The 22,448-nt window shown below is 39.5% G+C and overlaps 2 protein-coding genes across 2 annotated transcripts; both read left to right on the top strand.

Moving 5' to 3' along the window:
* The first annotated feature begins 5,340 nt into the window (after positions 1-5,340).
* LOC114800530 (acidic mammalian chitinase-like) lies at positions 5,341-8,069 on the top strand. The gene is made up of 8 exons (XM_028998011.1): positions 5,341-5,567; positions 5,839-6,004; positions 6,220-6,344; positions 6,506-6,629; positions 6,923-7,105; positions 7,199-7,315; positions 7,594-7,726; positions 7,822-8,069. Exons 1-8 carry the CDS (start codon positions 5,377-5,379, stop codon positions 8,067-8,069), a joined length of 1,287 nt encoding a protein of 428 aa, XP_028853844.1. The 5' UTR covers positions 5,341-5,376.
* A 1,591-nt stretch (positions 8,070-9,660) lies between these two features.
* On the top strand, positions 9,661-16,754 carry zc3h11a (zinc finger CCCH-type containing 11A). The gene is made up of 17 exons (XM_028998219.1): positions 9,661-9,751; positions 11,377-11,438; positions 11,677-11,809; positions 12,039-12,158; positions 12,398-12,521; positions 12,613-12,810; positions 12,908-12,976; positions 13,055-13,135; positions 13,216-13,323; positions 13,440-13,502; positions 13,736-13,825; positions 13,928-14,497; positions 14,587-14,651; positions 14,732-15,119; positions 15,227-15,411; positions 15,532-15,623; positions 15,771-16,754. Exons 3-17 carry the CDS (start codon positions 11,756-11,758, stop codon positions 15,973-15,975), a joined length of 2,412 nt encoding a protein of 803 aa, XP_028854052.1. The 5' UTR covers positions 9,661-9,751; positions 11,377-11,438; positions 11,677-11,755; the 3' UTR covers positions 15,976-16,754.
* Positions 16,755-22,448: the final 5,694 nt, after the last annotated feature.

Below are 22,448 nucleotides of genomic sequence, written 5' to 3'. Positions count from 1 at the left end.
TCATAGTTTTGATGCCTTCAGTAAGAATCTACCAACGTAAATGGTCATGAAATAGTAATTGCAGTAGTTAATAGTGTACTTTAAGTGCTTTAAGTATTAGTCCAATTTCATTGGATTTTCATACTACCATCAAATGAGTGTTTTTTAATATACAATAAATAAATGTACTAATCACAAGCATATATCAGTCTGAGTTGTACTTAAATATAATTAACTGAAACTTAATGGTGTCTGAAAACAAATTGAAAATAGCATACTTTTGGTGTAATCCACATGAATACATTGAAGTATAATACACTTAAATTATTTGTACCTAAACATATTTTTTTACTTGGATAGGTCTATGCTAAATGACAGAACATGAATTAGCATAAATTTAAAAATTGTCATTTAAGAATTATTCATGTTTTGCATCAGTATCTTCCAATTGCACACGAGAAACAAAGGGTTTAAAATGCTGACTGTGAATGTTTGTGTTCGCATACGGACATGACCTCCACAATTTCAGGTAAGGATCATGGTTCGGGCTCTCAATTTGGGCCTGTACAGGACTGCAGTACTGCAGACGTGTTATGGTGTCATCACTAACAAAGGTTGTTGTGTTACATACCCTCATTGTTCTAAGATAACATGATAAGACAGTCTACTTCACTTTTATTGAACTGTATGATCGTTTGATAATCACGTTTGATTATCTTTCCGTTCCGATTTGTCTTGTATCTTGTCCTACCAATTATATTCAGTATTTGTTGTTTGTTGCTATGACAGCTGTAATGAAGGAGGAGAGACATCATACTAAAAATCAGCTTTGAACTCATCATATGTGGGTGGTACTCCATCATACTGCCTTCCATTGTAGGAAGTGCAAGATTCACGCACACATGTGTCCCCCGTCCATATTTGTCCATATTTGTACTTCTCCCTCTCCACAGTGCTTCAGCAATCTCGTTCATGCGAAGGACAACCTGAAGTAGGGGTCCATGTTGCAGCTGACCACACCACTGAAAACACTTCTGACACCACATGTAGCAAAGAAGTCTTGCCACCCATCCTTGAATCCTTTCTTCAACCTTTTGACATGTCAAAACAACAGGCCACCATTGAGAGAAAGATTTCTATCACTAAATCACTGTCATAAATGTAAATGAACAGCGCATTCAAAAGTATTCACAGCATATCAATTTTTCCCCATTTTGTTATGTAGCAGCCTTATTCCAAAATGGATACAAGTTTTTCCTCAGAATTCTACATCATAAGAACAATCATAAGGAAAGTGAAGTGATTGTGAGCACAGTGCACACAACAAAATGTGCCCTCTGCTTTTAATTCATCACCTTGAGTGAGCAGTGGGCAGCCATGAAAGCAGTGTGTGGGGACGGTGCTTTGCTCAATGGCACCACAGTGGCACTTCAGTGGCACCTTGGCTGATTGGGATTCGAACCAGCAGCCTTCTGATTAATGGGCCACTACCTTAACCGCTAGGCCACCACTGCCCTAATGACAATGTGAAAAAGTTTACTTGATGTTCTCCTGCCCTTAAAACACTAGCAGGCAGGGGGCAGGCACTAACGGGCTGAAGGGTCCCCACTGCCAAGCTCGGGTGTGTGCAAGTGATTTTTGGTGTGGTGCATTATAGGGCATGGGGACCTGGCCACACAACCCAGGCTGAAGGGGCAACACCCTGAGAGCCGAGGAGAAAAGGTGTGAGAAAGTTGGGGAACCTGCAATCTGACCTGCAACACACAGTCTGCTGGGAGAGGAGGCTAGAAATGTAAATGTAGAAGGCATCAATGTTACATTTATATTTATGGCCTTTCTTCAAAAATACTGCCTTTTGAAAATATTCATGATTGTGCTGTTCTGACCTCGAGGGGAAGTTCATTACACCACACAGTAGCCAAGACAGAGAATAATCTAGATTAGTGTCTTTCTCATACCTTCAGCAGTGGAGGGACCAGGCGAGCAGTACTGGAGAATCAGAGTGTGCGAGGTACAGTGGTTGTTGATGTCTGCAGCATCAGCGGTGAGATAATTTAGGCTTGGATGAACCCTGGCTGTTTTAAAGACAGGTGGTACATGACCAGATGTACATGAGCCATTTATGACGTGAGAAATGAAGGGGATAATGTCAGGAGAGATTGTGGAGGGGATAGACTCCAGTTCACAGGTAGTGGCCTGTCCACTGGCCACATCACAGTGGCCTGCACCATATTGATGGCTCTCTGCATGCCTAGTGACTTCCCAACTGGAAAATACAGTTCAGGCCAAATGTTTGGACACACCTTCTCATTCAATGTGTTTTCTTTATTTTCATGACCATTTACATTGGTAGTTTCGCACTGAAGGCATCAAAACTATGAATGAACACATGTGGAGTTACTGTACTGTACATCACTGGAGTGTTCCTGTTCAGCCGTAGAGGGGGCACTTGTCTGGTTTCTTATGAGTACTTTGGTCACTTGGGGATCCATCCCTCACTTTGTCTTGCCTTGCAGAAAGTAATGTAGTGATGGTGTAACGTCAGGCCGGCACCTTAACACGTTTTTTATCATCACTTTAAATAATACACTGAGAACTAGTGAAAAATGACTTGTGTAATCAATACAATTTTTTCTGATTTTGATTCTGGCATTATGATTAGTGAAAGGTACAGAGCAGGATGAGCTTATTAATGTAACTGACTGTGTTACTGTGCCACTCAGACTTAAGTTAAGCCCGTTATCAGGCTTGTGATCTTGTTTTTAATAGTGGTCCTTGGGGAGGGGCTATGGCAGTGCACGGTGAGGTCATGTCACGTGCAGCAAAACAACTGATAAAGCTGTCAAAACTGGATACTAGACTAGGACTCAGTATTCAGGTTGTGAGATACGGAGTTTTCTCAGGCAGCAGTAATAGCAGCACCTCACATGTTTTAATTTATGATGCAGGTAAAACAGATCAAAGTAATGTTTCATTATGATTATGTGATTAAAATCAGATTTTGATCGCAGTCTGGAGCCTCACATGAGACACAAATCAGTTTTCTGGGAAGGCTCTTCAATCCAGTTTACTTAAAGGGTTAGTAAAGTTCAAAAGCCAGACCTACCCAAGCTACTGTGTACTTGGATGAGCATTTGATTTGCTTTCCAGGCTGAAGAAACCAGACGAGGGTGTCATCAGAATGGCTGATGAATCCCTTCCCATCTACAAATGATGATTAAAGACACCACTTCAATGAGTATGGACTGGACATTGTTATGAGTGGGCAGAGTCTCCTGTCTGAACTTTTTTGTTTTGGATTTAAGACTATATAGCTATATAGGAATGAAAATCAGATATGGACTATAGGAGCATCTGCTAAATGCCGTAAATGTAAAACCAGTTACGGCTCTATGCTTACCATCAAATGAGTGAACACCACTAGTGTCATCATAGCAGCCAAAGGCCAGTCCCTCAATAATAAATGTCCGCTGTTACAGCCATAGATCCAAAGTGTCACGGTCGGTAAACAGGTCAGTAGAACATTCAGGTCATAGGTTCTGTATACCATGAATTCTGTATCTAGTCACCATGCAATCAAATAATAAATAGCAAATGACATAAACATAACATAAGTAGCAAATAAATAAATAATTTGACATGTTACATAATGCATAAAGCAGTTCATTGACAAATCAAAGAAACTGTCAGATAAATTTGGTCTGAGTAAGCATCAGTGCATATAATAATGCAACCAATTTTGACCTTCATACTTTGTCACCTTCCCCTGGCCATTGTTCCACACCAACATCCTTTTATGGACCCTGTAAACTTTACGATCCATTTCATTTGCTGTTGTAATCTGTTATTGCAGCTCTTCAGACAACATGAAGTCATATCAGAAAATCAGAGTTCTCCTTCAATAAACAGCCTCCTTATCTACACAGTGTGTTCCAGCATGAGAAGGCAACGCGGAGACCTTTTGAAGAATGTTAGCATGAATTTATTACAAATACATTTAAGTGTCAACTTCTAACAAGGACAGATCCTTTTTTTTGGACAATTTTAATACCAACCATGTCATTACACGTATTAGACCGTCCTCTTGGACAACTCATCACCAACCATGCACTGTAAGTGGGTCCCTCTCTGTCTCACTCTTTCACACGGTTTCTCACGTTTTTTGCTCTCCATGAGTTTTTCCTTGTGTGCAGAAAGGGTCAAAGTGTGGAAGGTGGCAAGAGTAGGGCCTGTCAAATCCCACTGAGGCAAATTGTATGTAAATTTGGGCTAAATAAAAAATAAATGTTGTTATATGAGACCCACAAATAGAATTTTAGTAAGTGTGTTCATCGCTGTAAAAAATTATAATAATAAAATACTGTTGTGCTATTGCTATGTGTTTACTGAATGTCCAGTAGATATATATATATCCAGTAGATATATAATTCTAGTTATTACAGTTTTGAGTGGGGTGACATATATTAGGCAGCAAGTAAACAGTCTGTTTATCATATGCTGAAGCCAGGAAATATGGTCAAACATTAGTATCTCAGTCACTTTGACAAGGATAAGCAGCTGATGTTAAGTGACAGAGCGAGAGCATAATTATAATACATTTATTGAGTGTTACGGTTAATCTGCGGCTAATGTACAAGATACCACAAGTCACCATCAGAGGTCTTGTGGAGTTCATGCCTTGACAGTTCAGAGCTGTTTTGGCAACAAAAGCATGGCCTACTCAATATCAGATAGATGGTATTATGGCTAATCAGAATCGATATGGCGGTCATCTTAGACAAATACTATTAATAGTATAATAGTATTAATACAATCTTTCTTTTAAGTCAGGTGATATAGCACAAATAGAACAAGGCTACCCTACTATAATCTACCAATGAACAGCTTGCATTTCCTTGAAAAATTGCATATCTTATCATTTGATTAATAAATGTAGCAGATCAGGGCACCGCCCATTTTACTGTACTCGTACAAATCTATAAAAGCCAGAGTGTCTGAAAAACGAACTGGTTTTTCCAACGAGTTGAGAAGTGCCCAGGTAAGTGATCTTCCGAAAAAACGGAAATTTCATATTGTTTTTCATACAGAGTTTGGTGTCTCATGTGTGTTTTCTTCTTTGACTCAGTAAAATAAAATAAAATAAACATTAGAGAAACGAAAAGATGAGACTGACGCTGATAGCAGGTATGTAAGACAAGGCTTTACACTATGAGATATTCTGGACCGACTACTGGACTGTTTGAAAGATTTAATTTTTGTTTTTTGTTCATGTAGGCTTATGCCTGGTGCTCTTTCATTTGGGTGAGATTTTACATTTTAAGTAATATGTTTAGTTTCATTTCCAATACTGTCAGTTACATTGTTGGTTTGTTCATCTTCATAGGCTCCTCATTGGAAATGGGGTGCTATTTCACTAACTGGTCCCAGTATAGACCTGGTAGTGGGAAATACACACCAGCAAGTGTGGACCCCTTCCTCTGCACCCACCTTTTGTATGCTTTTGCAATGATAAACCATGCCAATGAGGTTGTAACCTATGAGTGGAATGATGAGACCCTATACCAAGCCTTCAATGACCTGAAAAACATGTATGCTGCCACATTACACACAAAAATGAATATTTGTACAACACTTTCAATTTATCAGTAATGTTGTTTATTTTATTTATACTAAAATGCAAAATTCTAAATTATGATTATTATTTACAAATTGTTTTTCTTTATATTTTCATAGCAACCCATCGCTAAAGACACTCTTGGCCGTTGGTGGATGGAACTTTGGCTCATCACAGTAAGTATTTGCGCTTCTCTGTAGTTTAGTAGGGGGTCATTACTTTTTTAATGTTTCATATTTTTAAAGGTTTTCCATCATGGTGTCCACTCCTGCCAACCGCCAGAAATTCATCCAGTCATCCATCAGTTTCCTAAGGAAGTACGGTTTTGATGGACTGGATCTGGACTGGGAGTATCCTGGTTCTCGAGGAAGCCCCCCAGAGGACAAACAAAGATTCAGTGAGCTCTGCAAGGTGATAAAGTACTGCTGAAGTAATATTCACGCGATGGAGTCAGACCAAACTTACAGTCTGAACACAGATATTGGACATAATTGGCAAACAATAGTCAATACACAAAAATGATGTATTGGTTAAATGAGTATGTTAAATGTTTGTACACTAAATGAAATGGCATTAATATTCTTATTTATCATTAATTTGGGGTTATTTTATTATTCTAATCTAAGGAAATACTGGAAGCTTATGAGGCTGAAGCAAAGGCCACTGGACTGCCCAGACTCATGATCACTGCTGCAGTGTCTGCTGGGAAGGGAACCATTGATGCTGGCTATGAAATTGCAGAGGTTGCCAAGTAAGGCAATCGTTCAAATTTTCTCAAAATTATTTTGTTGAAAGAAATGTGTTTTGAATGATCAGGTAAAATGTCAGCAATGAGCATCTGCATTCAATATACCTAAAATTAATTTTGAAACATTTCAGAATACTGAACCAAGACGTCATCTGATTTTTCAGGTACCTGGACTTTCTGAATGTGATGACCTATGACTTCCATGGCACCTGGGAGACTTTCACAGGACACAACAGCCCACTGTACCAGGGGTCTACAGACTCTGAAGAACTCATCTACTTCAACACTGTAAGGGGAAACTATTCAGATTTATGCCATTATATCTACACAACACAGTAGTATATGTCAGATTAATAATTGTGACGTGATTCACTCAACAGGCCAAATAACAAATTTACAAATATTTGTTCCACTGTGCAAATCACCAATATTTTGAAAATGTTAAGAAATTCTCAATTTAAGGATGTCCCTCAAACTGTATATATGACATATTTTCATAATCACCCACAGGTCAACGTTATGGAAAAAATTGTGTTTGATATGATTCATTTATATAAACAAGCTTGATTGATTTTTCTCAGGATTTTGCGATGAGATATTGGAGGGACCAGGGAACCCCGGTAGAGAAACTGCGAATGGGCTTCGCCACATATGGCCGCACCTTCCGCCTCGTTTCAGCAGAGAATGGAGTTGGAGCACCAGCCAATGGACCAGCATCAGCTGGAACCTACACCCGCGAGGCCGGCTTCTGGTCATACTATGAGGTGAGTTTCTACAGGAGAGTGGGTTTCATGGATGGTGTATCAATTATCGTCTCTATGATTGTTTTAAATGTTTTCTGACATGTGCTTGTTCAGATTTGTGGATTCATGAAGGACACGACAGTCCAGTGGATTGATGATCAGAAAGTGCCCTATGTCACCAAAGGCAATGAGTGGGTTGGATTTGATACCAAAGAGAGCTTTTCTATAAAGGTGGGTTAAATATATATAGAGATATATTTATAGTGGTGTAGAAAAATAGGAATGTCATAAGTAATTGCCGCATCAATTATTGATCAACTTTATGATTTAAAGCTTTCCAGCACTTACATTAAACATGTTTTCTTTCTAGTTTCTTCCATTGGTATTATGCTTTCTGAGGGCAATATATATGTCGTCCTTGTAAAACTGCTGTGGTTACAACTCATTTTTATGTTCACAATTAGACAGCTCCATATACCCCCTGTAACGTCGTTATTCTTCTTTTGCAGGTAAAATATTTAAAGGACAATAAATTTGGGGGTGCCTTTGTTTGGGCACTTGATCTGGATGATTTCGCCGGACAGTTCTGTGGAGAAGGCAGCCACCCGCTCATGAGACACCTTCACAACCTTCTTGATATTTGTGAGAAAATTTCTCAGTGTAATGTTAATAGAAAATCTGTTTTACTGGAATTTACACACCATTTTAATTGCAACCCTTCAATTGAAATATTTCAGATTTTCCTCCACCACCACCCACCACAACCCCCAAGCCTGGTGCCACCACTCTTACAACTACAACCACCACCACAACGACCACACACAAACCCAGCCCAGGATTCTGCAATGATAAGCCTGATGGGTTTCATCCCAATCCGGACGACAAATCAAAGTTCTACGAATGTCTTCATGGAGAGACTTACGTAAAGTTCTGCAGTACAGGCACAGTGTTTGATCAAAAATGCCAATGCTGCAACTGGCCTTAAAAACAAGGAAGAAATGCAATGGTAGTAAATGCAAAAACATTGATCTTCATAGTTGAATGATACTGTCTATACTTGTATTACTTTTAGACTCTTTAAGTGGATGTACGTTCATGTAACTTCTTAATTAAAATGTGTCAAGCAAGTCAAGAAATTCAAAAATCACGATTCCTTTTGACAAGAAAGCATTCTGTTTTTATTAAACTTCTGTTTCAGAAAAGGGTTTTTCTAAAAATGTGCTCTTTGGGTTTTTTTTTTTCTTTCTTTCTTTTAACTTGTATGAGAACACATTGTAGTTAAATAAATGACACAGTGATGCTGTGAAACATATCTATTGCTAGATTTCTGCTTTTTGGTTGTTCTTTAGGACAGTTTTTTAGCCATCGACTTTATACCAACCAATAAATAATCTCCTGCTTCTCTCCATTACCCCCAACATACAGCAATACTCAATATTAATCACTTCACCTGTCAGCATCAGTAACGTGTGAGCAATTTTAAAATTGCACTGTAGACCAGTGGTTCTCAACCTTTTTTTGCAGTGGGCCGCACTATGTCCAAGTTCAAGTCTCACGGGCCGCATATTATTTACATATGACGTCATCAACGCTCAATAACCAGATATTATGCATCTAAAATTATTACAATTACAAGTATTATTAGCATTAGAGAGTATAATTCTACTTACCATTAGTGGGACACCTGATGTTGTCGGGAGCCGACCAATTTGGTGAAATTCGGCACAAAAGGAGTAACAGCACAATGAAGTTGTGACTAAGTTGTAGTCTGTAAAACGCGCACGGAAACGTGACTTGATGCGCGTCATTGCAGAAAATGTGCGTTCGCAAATGTATGTGGATCCAAATATGGAAAGCACTTTTGAACTTGAATCTGAGGTTTTGTCCCGCTTACTACCATTGTGTCCCTGAGCAAGACACTTAACCCTAAGTTGCTCCAGGAAGACTGTCCCTGTAACTTATTGTAAGTCGCTCTGGATAAGGGCGTCTGATAAATGCTGTAAATGTAAATGTAAATGTAAATGTTTCGCCACATTTCTGCAACTGAGGATGACTGCTGCGCGGTTCGGCTGTGTCCTCTTGCCTGAACATCCATCAGTTCATCTTCGAGCAAACCGAAAGTTGCAGCCAAGTCCTTGATTATTGTTCAAAGTTTGTTTAATACATTTATTTGTGTAATACATTTTTAAAAATGAATTGTAAAACCATTTATTATTATTTTATTTTTTATTTTTTTCACGTGGTCAGCATCGCGGGCCGCATTTGCATTTATGACGGGCCGCAGGTTGAGAACCACTGCTGTAGACAATGATCCTTCAGCCTGAAGAATATGTGTGTGAAAGGAGGTCTGTGTATGGGCCCACCCAGAAATATCTAGAAAGGATGAACACTGTTTAGTACATTTCACTGGTGTCAAAGGAACCTTGAACTGGTTATTTTTTGCAGACGAATTATAACGTCCGCGTCCATTTTTAGAAACGTTTCTTAAGATCGAAAGTTAGTTTTGATTGGATGCTCAGTAAAGGAAATCCCGGCGCATGCGCAGACCGTTTTGGACAGTTTCTTTTAGCCTTTTCTGCTTCCGCCATTTTGTTTGGGAGAAGAGAGAAGAAGAGGACTGCGTCGAGTTGTGAAAACGGATAGTTAGTGATTCGCTTAGTTAAACTGGTAATTAACTCGTAATTATTGTATTTAAGTGATCTGTGCTTCGACGCCGGGACGCGCTTTTAAACGACCATTCGCCCTCCGCGGTTTCAAGCTAAGTGTGTAGCCCGTTAGCTTGAGCTGGTCGATTAGCCGCTGCACTTTTATACTGCGCCTGCAAATCACGTCGCGTGTGTTTGTAGAGACTATCTGTGTATGTCGTGTCGTGCCAGTGGGACGTCGTCTGGTACTTTAACCAGCACTGGCTAGTCAATGTCTGGCACTTAGCATGCGCAGTTTGGATCATGCTGTAACACGCTAATCTTCTTCAGGCTAATAATTCGCCGTTGTTTAGCGTTACAGCAGGAGCCGTTGAAATCTGAAAACATTTTCTTTTGGTGACGCCATATTTTGTTTAACGCGCCGAGCGGGGAAATATTAATACCAACCTGTAAGTAGTCCTGGTTTTGTTAACCAGTTAACTAGCGCCAACAAAACCAAAGCACCTACTGTTGTGTGTGTTTTTCTTGATATTATGTTGTGTTGTACGATGCACACCAATCATCCATAATATTATGCCCACTGGCAGTAAAGAGTATAGATGATCTCGTTACAGTTATTACCTGGGATGATATTCGCCAGTAGACATGCCCGGTTCGAGAAGAGCTACAGCAGCTCATTCTGCTCCGAGAGAAAGGTGTCAGAACACACCACACGGATTTGCATGGGTCTGTCTGCTGGATGACCATTTGGGTCAATTTACAGCATCTATCAGCTCTTATTTCACAGCTTTACAATCAGTAGTGACAGGGGCCGTCCCCCTTGGAGACGCTCCAGGTTAAGTGTCTCGGGGACACAATGGTAGTAAGTGGGGTTTGAACCTGGGTCTTCTGTTACCACACACATGGATCTAGTACTGACTGCTTGGTGGAGTGTATGGAGGCTGGAAAGGGGTCCAGTGCGATATTAGGCAGGTGGTCATAATGTTATGACTGATTGGTGCATGTTTAACCATTTCATATAATCCACCGGTCTCAGTACCGCGTAGAAATGGCAGCTATATCAGAACCGTACCAGGTTCATGGCAGACACAAAATTCTTCCCATTATTCTTCAATTTTATTCTTTATTAAGCTTGTTGCTTTTGCAGTCTTCGCATAACTAAAATGTGTATTTGGGAGGTTTTTTTTTTTTTTTCCTTTGTTTTCCTGTTCACGTTTAGGTAAAGAAGCTCGATCTTCATTCTTGAAGATTTCTGGATGTGGGGAAGTTTTTTTCTTTTTTTTTTTCTTTTTTTTTCTTTTCCCCCATTAAAGATAAGATGGGAAAATTTGCATTTTACCAGCATTTTTTTTTTGCCAATTTTTTTTCCTCTGCCGTGAATGCTTTAATTCCATTAGAAGCCCATGCCCAGTGCCCTTAAGAAACCGTTCTGCTCCAAAGAGAAGATTTTTTCCCCCCTTGACCCATCCTACAAAAGTTTTTCCTTTTACTCCCTTTCCCTTGGGATGAAGATTTTTTTTAACCCCACGTATTAACCCTCAGTATTAATAAAAAAGAAAAAAAAAGGACTGCCTTTCTCTCAGCGGAAATTATAGGGTGTCTGTCCACCCTTTTCACTCTTAACTCATGGATCAAGTGTTCCTTCAGGACCCCAGACTGTGGAAGACAGTACTTTGAGAAGAGTGGAGGCATCTTCTCAGCGGTTCCAGGTACTTCCACATTTTATTTACGGTCTATGTGCTCCTGGTGTCCCCTACAACTTGGAACATAAGCTGCTTCTGGTGTTATTAATGGCTGAATGGTTAAGATGGCAGGTTATAAGGTAAGTTGGTTTGTCGGGCATGTGGTACTCCAGGAGCAGGAATGAGAAACGCTGTTCTAGGCCTTGGTCAGAAGTGAAATATTAAGGGTAGCGTACGTATGGTAACGGTGTGATCCTTGCATTAGGCAGACGTCCTCCGGCCCGTGGAAGACTCCAGGAAGAACGTCGTCCCATTGCCTCCACAACTTTAACCTCTTCTTCAGAATGACTAATAGTGGTGATGACTGCTATTTCTACTATTACTCTACATGCGCCAAGGTATTTTTATTTTTGTTAAAGAAATGTCACGTTTAACTGTTGTACCTGTTAGGACGATTACAAACAATAACCTGTGTTGATCTTGGCCGCAATAATCGCAAATAGTTTCGTTTTGGTGGAATCTAATGTGTTTATATGGACCGATAGATCTGTTGTTGTATGAAACGCTCTTATTCAATTTCCATTTTGTGACCGAGTAGTATTTCTGACCGTTGAACTGTCTGATTAGGGAGACCGTTGCCCATTCAGGCACTGTGAGGCTGCAATGGGCAGTGAAGTGGTGTGCACCCTATGGCAAGAGAACAGCTGCTTCCGCAAGATCTGCAAGTATCGTCACATGGAAATTAAAGTGAGCAGGGTTTTCTGTTTGTGCTGTTTAGAAATGTTCTATATATTCTTAATTAATTGTGTAGTATGGTTAATTCCTGAATGAAATTGTAGCTGTTGATCCAGCTATGATGCTCTATTTTGTTTGTCCAGTATAGGAATATTTGTTCTACTTGTACGCATGCACAAATTGAAGCTTTTTCATTTACATGTTTCATTTGGTGTCTATTAATTGAGCTTTATTTTATCATTACTTTTTAGAAAAATCGTAAGGAAATTCCATGCTACTGGGAGAACCAGCCTGCAGGCTGCCAGAAGCCCCACTGTGCCTTTCATCATGAAAAACCACGCTATACCGATGGAGTGTGTGTTCCTCCAAGTAAAGGTAAATTTGAAATAAGAAACATTATTCTGTTGAAAAATGTTTTTGGACCTTCTCACAGAGGCATGCTTTTTTGTGTTGCCTCCAACATCAGGCCCAGCTCTGAAAACGCATGTGGAAGACAAGATGGTTCCTAATGAGGAACCATCTCCGGTTTCCACCCCAGCCACCAACCCTGCTAACCATCAACTCATGGGTGTCATGAAGGTGGAGACACAGGAGAACGTTCCCAGCCCCACACATCCGCCTGTGGTGATTAACCCTGTTGATGATGAGGATGAGGATGAGGATGGTAAGGCAGTAGTAAAATAAACTATGAAAAGTGACACATTTCAATGCATTGCGAGTCCTGAGAATAAATGTAATTCACGTCTGACTTGTACCTTCAGATCAGTTTTCAGAAGATGACCTCTCAAAAGGAGCTTCTCCACGAAAGTTTGTCATAAGTGCCAGCAAAGGTAGAGTTAGTTCCATTGACACTTTCATGTCTTAATAATTTTTTACATTTGTCTTATTTATTTTCTGTTCCATTACAGACGACTCCCTAAACTTCAAGGTCCGAACGCTGGAGGAGATTAGACTGAGGAAAGCTCTCAAAGCTGGTCTAAGGAAAACTGGTAAGTTGCCTTTCTAAATCTATATTGTCACCTTTTCACAAAACTGGCTTCATATGCTCATGCACCTTTTATATTTTAAGGTTATTTACCCAGTAGTGGAATACCAGCCCAGCTCAACACCAGCACCACAGGAGAGAAGGAGAACATCCGCACTTTTGTACAGCCTTCAGTCTACACCGCCAGGAATGGTAAAACTTTTTTTTTTTTTAAATCTTTTATCGAAAGGGGGGAAATGATTTTCTTTCTGTTGATATACGGTGTGCTGGATTTTAATCAGTCTATTTTAATCCTCCCTTATTAACAGCACCCACAGAATCAGGCCGGCCAAGGTTGGCAGATAGGCTTGGCAAAAGGATTTTTCCAAAAGGTGAGAAATAACTTTTTTTTTTTTTTTTTTTTAATTTCATGTTGCAACAGCTAACAGTTACAATACTGGAATGCATTAAATTTGCATATGATCAGCAGCAAATTTATTTGTATATAGACTTTATTAGTCTGTTGAACAATACAATATTTCTGTAGTAGTTTTTAGTCATATTTCCCATTAAGAGGGAACAATTCTATATAAAGTTATCGCTAATGGTCATGTTTGCACATCAGATGATGAGATGCCTATGAAGAGCAGTCTAGCACAGCGCCTTGGGGGAGTAGTTGATTGTCCTGAAGATCCAAGCCAGTCATCTGAACAGGGTGAGCATCTTGTGACCTTTTTTTTTTAATAATAATTTATGGTTTGAAGTCATCATTAAGGATTATTTTTCTGACCTAATTTAAATTCACATATCTCTGCAGTTGCCAGACCTGTGCGAGCAAGACTAGGCTTGCCTGTGGAGGTCAACAGCACTTCACAGCCGAGTTCTGCATGCCCGAATGATCCAAAGCTTTCCGGAGAGATCCATATTAAAACCCTTCAGGAGATCAGACAAGAGAAGGCTGCCAAAGCTCAGGCTCAGATCAGCGGTACTGCCGACGAAGTCTCCTTCACAATCACTAGCAGCAGCATTCAAAAAGGTGCTAAAGCTTCAGTCGGGCCCCATGTCAAGACCATCTCTAAGGTGCTTCTTGCTAAGAAAAGTCAGGAGGAGAACAAGAAGAAGATGCGGGTGGCCAGCTCTCCAGATGCTTGTGCTGAACAGAAGGTTGCGGATTCTGCAGCAGAGACGGCGGGAGTTGCCAAGAACGGCACTCCCCAGTCGGCTGGAGAGGTCCGAGTGAAGACTCTTGAGGAGATCCGAAAGGAGAAAGCTGCCAGGATGCAGGCCAAAGCCGAAGATTCGGCAGCAGATGGTAAAATCCCAAGCCCTGTTGGAGGAGATGCTCCAAAGAGACGAATCCTCAGAATTAAAAAAAACACACCTACAGGTAATTTTTAGATTATTTATTGTTAAATGCATGAGTTTTACTGTAAAGTTTTACTACAGTTTTATATATTTTATATTTCATAATTTCAGCTGAGACAAAGGCCAGCACACCACAAGCGTTTCCTGACAAGCCTAATGAACCGGTTTCTGCAGAGGTGAGGTGCTGTTTGTGTGTCACTGTGTCTTTTACCTAAATGATCCTGGTCTCTGAGCTTGTGTGTGTGTCTCCCTCCAGACTCCCACAAATGGGAAGGTTCACCTGTCAGAGGGTGTGAAAGTGAAAACATTTGAGGAGATCATGAGAGAAAAGCGTCTCCGAAAGCAGCAGCAGGATGAGTCGGCCTCAGCTTCTTCCTCTACTGCGACCAAACCAGATGTCTTGGACAATCCCATCCACAAGCCTGCTGCTCGATCACAGCTGACCTCCCCAAAGAAGGACACCAGCACCCAACGGTGCATCACCAAGAGGAAGACCACATCTCCAGTGCCAGAAGTCACAGCCACTGTCTCTTCAGCAGAGTCTGCCAGCGTGAGCTCAGCAAAGCACAGTGGCTTTTCAGACCCACCACAGCCTGAGAAGCTGTCTGAAGCTGCACCTCCAAAAAAATCTCCTGAAGCTAAAGGTAATAAAATGCTTGTGTGGAAGGTCTTGGTTTTTATTTAGTTGTATTTTCTTAGGAGCGCTTGGCAAAAACTGATTTTTATTCATTTAAAAAAAATTTGGATACAGTAAAGCCCAAGGTAAACGTGAAGCCATCTGTGATGAAACCGGCTGCCCACGTGAACCCTGGCCAGAAGCGCAAGATGATGGGAAGCCAGCGCTCTGCTGTCGCTGCAGTGAAACCCCTTAATGCTGGTTCCAAAGCCCTGGAGCTGCCCTGTTATGCAGATGAACAACCAAGCAAACGTGCCATGGTAATTCTACTTAATCCAAACATCAAATAGCACTTTCACAATAAGTTTCTGGGTGAAACAAGAAGCACAAATAGATGCTGCTTTCATGCTAACTTTTTTTTTTTTTAACACACTACACAGAAATTTATACAGAGTCCAGACACAAGCAAATGTAGACCTGAAGAATCCCAGATGGTCCCAGTCTTAAAGGAGGCCACACCTGTCCCAAGCAGGTATTTATAATAGAACTCCTTTCTGTTTCCTGATTTTTTTGTTTTGTTTTAAAACGCTCTGTGATGCAACCTGTTGATTGTCTTATCACTAATATGTCAGTGGTACGTTTAGTGCACTGTCTGACTAGTTTGCTGAATGCCCCCCAGCCCATCAGTGTCGAGCAGCACTGCTACAAAAGCACGCCGATCAAGCACAGCTACAGTGCGAACACCCTCCGCCACCAGCTGCTCTAACGTAGATGACTTTGACGAGCTGATGAATGAATTTGACATGGAAGATGAGGTTGAGCTGGACCCCGGAAAAGGCGAAGATGATCTGCTTTTGGAATTATCTGAGATGATTGACGGCTAAGAAGAATGGAAGCTTCTCATTTACAAATCACTGCCGTTACAAAATGCTTACTTTTAAAACCATAAATTCTTAATGCCCCAACATTTATCTTGTCTGTGACATCTTCTGTGCTGACACACTGCAATTGTTTTATTTTCTTTTATGCTTGAGTTACATGTTCGGCAGCATTTAATGTGACTCAGTCTTCATACATTTTAAATGTTTTTTTTTCCCCAATTTTTTTTCCAAAAGTGAAATGTGTATTATAGTTGATATTGTAATAATGGATAAACCATTTTGAGCTTCAGGGATAAAATTGGTGTGGCTTAGATTGTGGATAGGCAATAAGTTTGTGTATACTATGTATGCGACGATTTTTTTTTTTTTAAAGAGAACTGGCTGGATAAATGCAGTGTGTGAATCCTCATTTCGCTCAACAGTTTTACAAATTGTGTTTTTGTTCCCTACTATATACCCACTGCTGTATTTAAATAATGCTGGTGGAGACATTGCTCAGGAACAGTACTGAAATGTAATTTCTTTTTTTTTGTCTTAATTAAATGAGTAACATTTACTCTTAATATTATCCTAATTGTAATCCCTCCAGTTTTCCCTCATATTTAAGCGTCTAGTGAATTGAAGTTGGGACCATGACACTCAATAATTTGCTGTTACCATTGGATAACTGTTGTAAACAAATGTTTTAGGTGATTAATACATGTATGTCATGCATTTTCTTCCTCAACTGCCTTTCTACCATTGCAGATCTGGGTGTTGGCATGAATAAAATTATAATGGCATATTAGCCTTTAAGGAATTCAATTTGCTTTTTAAATTATTGCTGGTCATGTTTTTTATTATTATTATTATTGTTTTGCATAGTCCAGTTTAGGTCAGTTATATTTTAGGGTCATTGTCTACATGAGTTTTTTTTTTTGTTTTTTTTTACTAAAATATGCACCACACATCCCACCAGTTTAATCTAATGATGCTTCAACCGATCTTTAATTATTGGCGGTGGTTTGCAGTGACAATCTCTTCAGCTGCTTTTGCTCAGGACACCTCTCTTCCTGGCTTCTTGTACTTCAGGTCATTGTGGGCTGTGGACAACTTATTCAAGGTGGCACTGGAACAGCTACGTGTATATTTAGCAAATTTTTACAAAACCTGCAGGTGAGTCTGGAATTCTTTTGGGGGCTGAATCACGATACACCCATAATACAATACACTTGGAAGCACTACATGACAATTCCCTCATTAATTGCATTTCTAATGACATCTGGACTCGATTGCACCCAGGTGGGGCAACAGTCGTGAGATGTATTTCATGTTGTATGTTGCAACTATCTCCAGTATATATATAAGTATATATATAACTCACAAGGTGATCGCGGTCGAACGCCGACAGTTTTTTCCGCTCATTATAGCAAATCAAAGCGTCCACACTATGGTGCTTTTGAACACATCATGTGACCATGTAGAAAATGATGGGGTGCAACAATAATCGTAAACAGGAGAAAGACAGCATTTACCCATAGTTCCGTTCGGCGCGTCATCTCCCAAACGTGCACAAACGTGATTACAAATAAAAGTACTGGAGCCTTTGCAACGCTACTACTGACATGAAAATGGTTCAGGAATTTCATAGAACGCTTTTTATTAAACAAGTAATGGCAGTCGAATACATTTCACATGTGGGCGCCTACGCTACTGCGCTGTCGACGACTGATGACGTCACGTGTCGAGCAGTGCCCAACCAATTAAACAATTTAATTTAAACAAATCACAACTACTCTAAGGACTACTACTACTATACTATAACAACCAAGGAATTATTCGTGTTATTCTGCTACTTGTAACTAAATCTTCTAAAAATTACACTTCAAGCAGAGTAAGTCATCTTCTGTTTTAATGTTTCAACAAATTCACAACTTGTTTGACACAAACAATTAGAGGTGTGAACCTTCAATGGTCTCATGATTCGATTCGATTACAATTAACAATGCCTCGATATTGACGCATCGCGATGCATCCCATACATTTTCTACATGGTCACATGACATCAAATATAAGAGTTAAGGTCATTTGCTACAATGAGCAGAAAAATGGTCTGTGTTCAGTCCGCATCCCCTGACGGCACGAACTCCCTAATAAAGACCGTGAAGACCGTTCTGCTGCTCAATGGAGAGAATCTAAAGCCGCTTTCAAGCGCAGTACTTTTAACAAAAATTTTTATGCTGCTACCAGAAAATCACCAAGATACGTCATTATGTAATCGATATTACGTAATCGATTATGTTCTTTAGCGTATAACGAAATGTGTCCCCTGTATTTAAACATCACCCTTACTGTGCAGTGGGCAGCCATGACATGCGCCCTGGCATCATTGTGTGGGGACGTTGCTTTGCTCAATGGCACCTCGGCGGATCGGAAATCTTTACAGACATTGACAAGAATCATTGTCTGACGGAATCATTGTCTGACGGAATCATTGTCATAGGAAAATATTTATATCGAATTCACATTTAAAGATTTATAACAGAAATGGATAATCGTATAGAAAATACAAACACTGTCAAAACTGAGGAACCAACTACAGTGCCGGTGAATGAAACACTGGCTGGGCCTCTAGATGAGACAGGAATGGTTGATAAGAAGATTTACGATAACCTGATGAGCAGGTTTGTGGCTTTGCATAAAAGTTACATGGCGGTCGAACAGCGGCTGAGGAATGTAGGTAACATCCATGTTAATACAAACAAAGAACTGGAGAAACACTACAAGGAGACTATAGAATTAGCACAAATAAACAGGAATTTAAAAAAGAAGTATCAGGTTCTACAAGCTCGCGTTACACAGCTAGAGCACGATAAGCAACAATTAACTGATCAGTTGTGCAAAGAATGCAAAAGAATCTTGGAACCCTGGAGAAAATCTCCTTCAGGCAACTTCCCAGATGAGCAGTCCAAGTATTCCAATTTTGATTATGTATTTTGCGCTCTTATCATATTAGGAGCAGCTGCTGTTGGATACACAGCCGTAAATTATTTCTGGCATCTTGTGTGAGTCCTGAAGCTGTACAGGCCATTGACCGTTTATTTATACAGCGATAAGACATTATATTGACTTATTGACCTGAATTTATATACATTTATTATCACAAATTCTTTATATGTGCTGGGCAACGATTAAAATTTCTAAAAAACACGATTATTAATACATAACCGTCAGTGATTACACTGACACTCATGTAATAATAACATTTTTTTTTTAGAAATTATTTTCTTAGAAATTTGAATCGACAATTAGTCGCATCGCAATGCGAAACATTCAGCCATAAATTCAAAATTCTTTCTTTTTTTATTGTTATTGCAACATTTATTCCAGTGCAGAAAAGTAATACTTATTCAATGTCATTTTAGACCATTCTCAGACATTCCAACCTGAAAAGACTTGGGATGGTTGTCTGCTTTTACAGTCGTTCAAACTGCTATGAACAATGTCGAAATCATACAGTAACAGTGGGCAACATTGTTATTATTTGTCCTTTTTACTAAACAAGGAAACACTTTTTTTTTTGTAGTCTGGGGTAAAATATTCATTATATTATATATTAGAATTTTTTTCAGGGAGACTGTCCCTTTGCCGTGATGCTCCAATGAACTGGTAACAGTTATCATAACTTTGGATCCAGAGATGCTAAAGGTCCCATGACATAAATTTAGTTTTATCATTTATATCTGTCTTCTTGGTCCCCTAATACTGTATATGAAGCCTCTTTCCAAAATTCAGCCTTGGTACAGAATTAAAGCCAGTTTGATCCAGTCCCACAATGAGGTTTCCCCAGGACGCGCCGTTTCGGTGTCTGCATCTTTATATGCTAACGAGGAGGAGAGAGGCGGGACAAGGAGGAGAGCGGCCTATAGAAAGTGAGCAGACATTCACGGAAAAGACGTCATCAACACCGTTCACCAACCACAATGTTTGCACAGACATGAAGTTGAGTCTGCGTTCTTTTCCAGAAAAAATAAAATGAACCCACTGGTTGTTTAGAAGTTCGTGTGACTGAACTAAAAAAAAAATATTTGGGCTAATTATTACATCTAATCACTGACCAACAATAATGCTTCACATTTTTTGAAGCCATGATGGTCGGTGGTGTTCCTTTTGTAAGGGAGGGGTGAGAAATTCTCTGGGTTGAAAAAGCATGAGAAATGGGAGGTAACCTTTCCCCTATTAAAATCATAAATGGACAAATTCCAGATTATAGAGCGCTTTTTACTACTGCTGTGTGGGTTGATCCCCGTGTGGGGGGTGACTTTCCTGTTCCCGTTTCCAAGTCATATGTCTCAAAGTATTAGCACTGTATGTTTGTGTCCAGTTTAAAATAATAGTTTTTGTGGTATTATTCCGCACGCTGGTCAGCGAAGATTTCTTCATTAACATTTTAACATAATTTGACTAACATGTAATATGTCAAGGATTCTTCATGTACATTTTGATATGATAAAATTCTTAAAGAAATTGACAAGAATGTATAATTTTCTTCATGTGAAACTCAAAGTATTTATATCTAAGATCACATTTAAAGATTTATAACAGAAATGGATAATCGCATAGAAAATACAAACACTGTCCAAACTGAGGAACCAACTACAGTGTCGGTGAATGAATCACTGGCTGGGCCTCTAGATGAGACAGGAAAGGTTGATAAGAAGATTTACGATAACCTGATGAGCAGGTTTCATGCTTTGCAGAAAAGTTATATGGCAGTCAATCAGGAACTGAAGAATATGGAGAATTTCTATTTTAATACAAATGAAGGTCTTCAAAGACACTACAAGGAGGCTTTACAATTAGGACAAGAAAATGTCAGTTTAAAAAAGAAGTATCAGGTTCTACAGGCTCGCGTTACACAGCTAGAGCACGATAAGCAACAATTAACTGATCAGTTGTGCAAAGAATGAAAAAAGAATCTTGGAACCCTGGAGAAAATCTCCTTCAGGCAACTTTTCCAGATGAGCAGTCCAAGTATGCCAATTTTGATTATGTATTTTGCCCTCATATCATATTAGGAGCAGCTGCTGTTGGATACACAGCCGTAAATTATTTCTGGCATCTTGTGTGAGTCCTGAAGCTGTACAGGCCATTGACCTTTTATTTATACAGCGATAGACATGATATTGACTTATTGACCTGAATTTATATACATTTTATTTCACAAATTCTTTATATGTGCTGGGCAACGATTAAAATTTCTAAAAAAACACGATTATTAATACATAAGCGTCAGTGATTACACTGACACTCATGTAATAATAACGTTTTTTTTTAGAAATTATTTTCTTAGAAATTTGAATCGACAATTAGTCGCATCGCAATGCGAAACATTCAGCCATAAATTCAAAATTCATTCTTTTTTTATTGTTATTGCAACATTTATTCCAGTGCAGAAAAGTAATACTTATTCAATGTTATTTTAGACCATTCTCAGACATTCCAACCTGAAAAGACTTGGGATGGTTGTCTGCTTTTACAGTCGTTCAAACTGCTATGAACAATGTCGAAATCATACAGTAACAGTGGGCAACATTGTTATTATTTGTCCTTTTTACTAAACAAGGAAACACTTTTTTTTTGTAGTCTGGGGTAAAATATTAATTATATTATATATTAGAATTTTTTTCAGGGAGACTCTCCCTTTGCCGTGATGCTCCAATGAACTGGTAACAGTTATCATAACTTTGGATCCAGAGATGCTAAAGGTCCCATGACATAAATTTAGTTTTATCATTTATATCTGTCTTCTTGGTCCCCTAATACTGTATATGAAGCCTCTTTCCAAAATTCAGCCTTGGTACAGAATTAAAGCCAGTTTGATCCAGTCCCACAATGAGGTTTCCCCAGGACGCGCCGTTTCGGTGTCTGCATCTTTATATGCTAACGAGGAGGAGAGAGGCGGGACAAGGAGGAGAGCGGCCTATAGAAAGTGAGCAGACATTCACGGAAAAGACGTCATCAACACCGTTCACCAACCACAATGTTTGCACAGACATGAAGTTGAGTCTGCGTTCTTTTCCAGAAAAAATAAAATGAACCCACTGGTTGTTTAGAAGTTTGTGTGACTGAACTAAAAAAAAAACTATTTGGGCAAATTATTACATCCAATCACTGACCAACAATAATGCTTCACATGTTTTGAAGCCATGATGGTCGGTGGTGTTCCTTTTGTAAGGGAGGGGTGAGAAATTCTCTGGGTTGAAAAAGCATGAGAAATGGGAGGTAACCTTTCCCCTATTAAAATCATAAATGGACAAATTCCAGATTATAGAGCGCTTTTTACTACTGCTGTATGGGTTGATCCCCGTGTGGGGGGTGACTTTCCTGTTCCCGTTTCCAAGTCATATGTCTCAAAGTATTAGCACTGTATGTTTGTGTCCAGTTTAAAATAATAGTTTTGTGGTATTATTCCGCACGCTGGTCAGCGAAGATTT

This window comes from Denticeps clupeoides, chromosome 12 (genome assembly GCF_900700375.1).
Source record: "Denticeps clupeoides chromosome 12, fDenClu1.1, whole genome shotgun sequence".
NCBI classification, from domain to species: domain Eukaryota; kingdom Metazoa; phylum Chordata; class Actinopteri; order Clupeiformes; family Denticipitidae; genus Denticeps; species Denticeps clupeoides.
This window is presented reverse-complemented; position numbering and strand designations above follow the sequence as displayed.

What these genes read in the sequence shown, in the direction of transcription:
- LOC114800530 (XM_028998011.1), top strand. Translation starts at nt 5,377, where the DNA reads ATGGGGTGCTATTTCACTAACTGGTCCCAGTATAGACCTGGTAGTGGG. An exon ending in AACTCATCTACTTCAACACT is followed by an intron (nt 6,630 to 6,922) that starts GTAAGGGGAAAC and finishes GATTTTTCTCAG; the next exon opens with GATTTTGCGATGAGATATTG. An exon ending in GCTTCTGGTCATACTATGAG is followed by an intron (nt 7,106 to 7,198) that starts GTGAGTTTCTAC and finishes GTGCTTGTTCAG; the next exon opens with ATTTGTGGATTCATGAAGGA.
- zc3h11a (XM_028998219.1), top strand. Translation starts at nt 11,756, where the DNA reads ATGACTAATAGTGGTGATGACTGCTATTTCTACTATTACTCTACATGC. An exon ending in GTGTGTTCCTCCAAGTAAAG is followed by an intron (nt 12,522 to 12,612) that starts GTAAATTTGAAA and finishes CTCCAACATCAG; the next exon opens with GCCCAGCTCTGAAAACGCAT. An exon ending in AGTCTACACCGCCAGGAATG is followed by an intron (nt 13,324 to 13,439) that starts GTAAAACTTTTT and finishes CCTTATTAACAG; the next exon opens with CACCCACAGAATCAGGCCGG.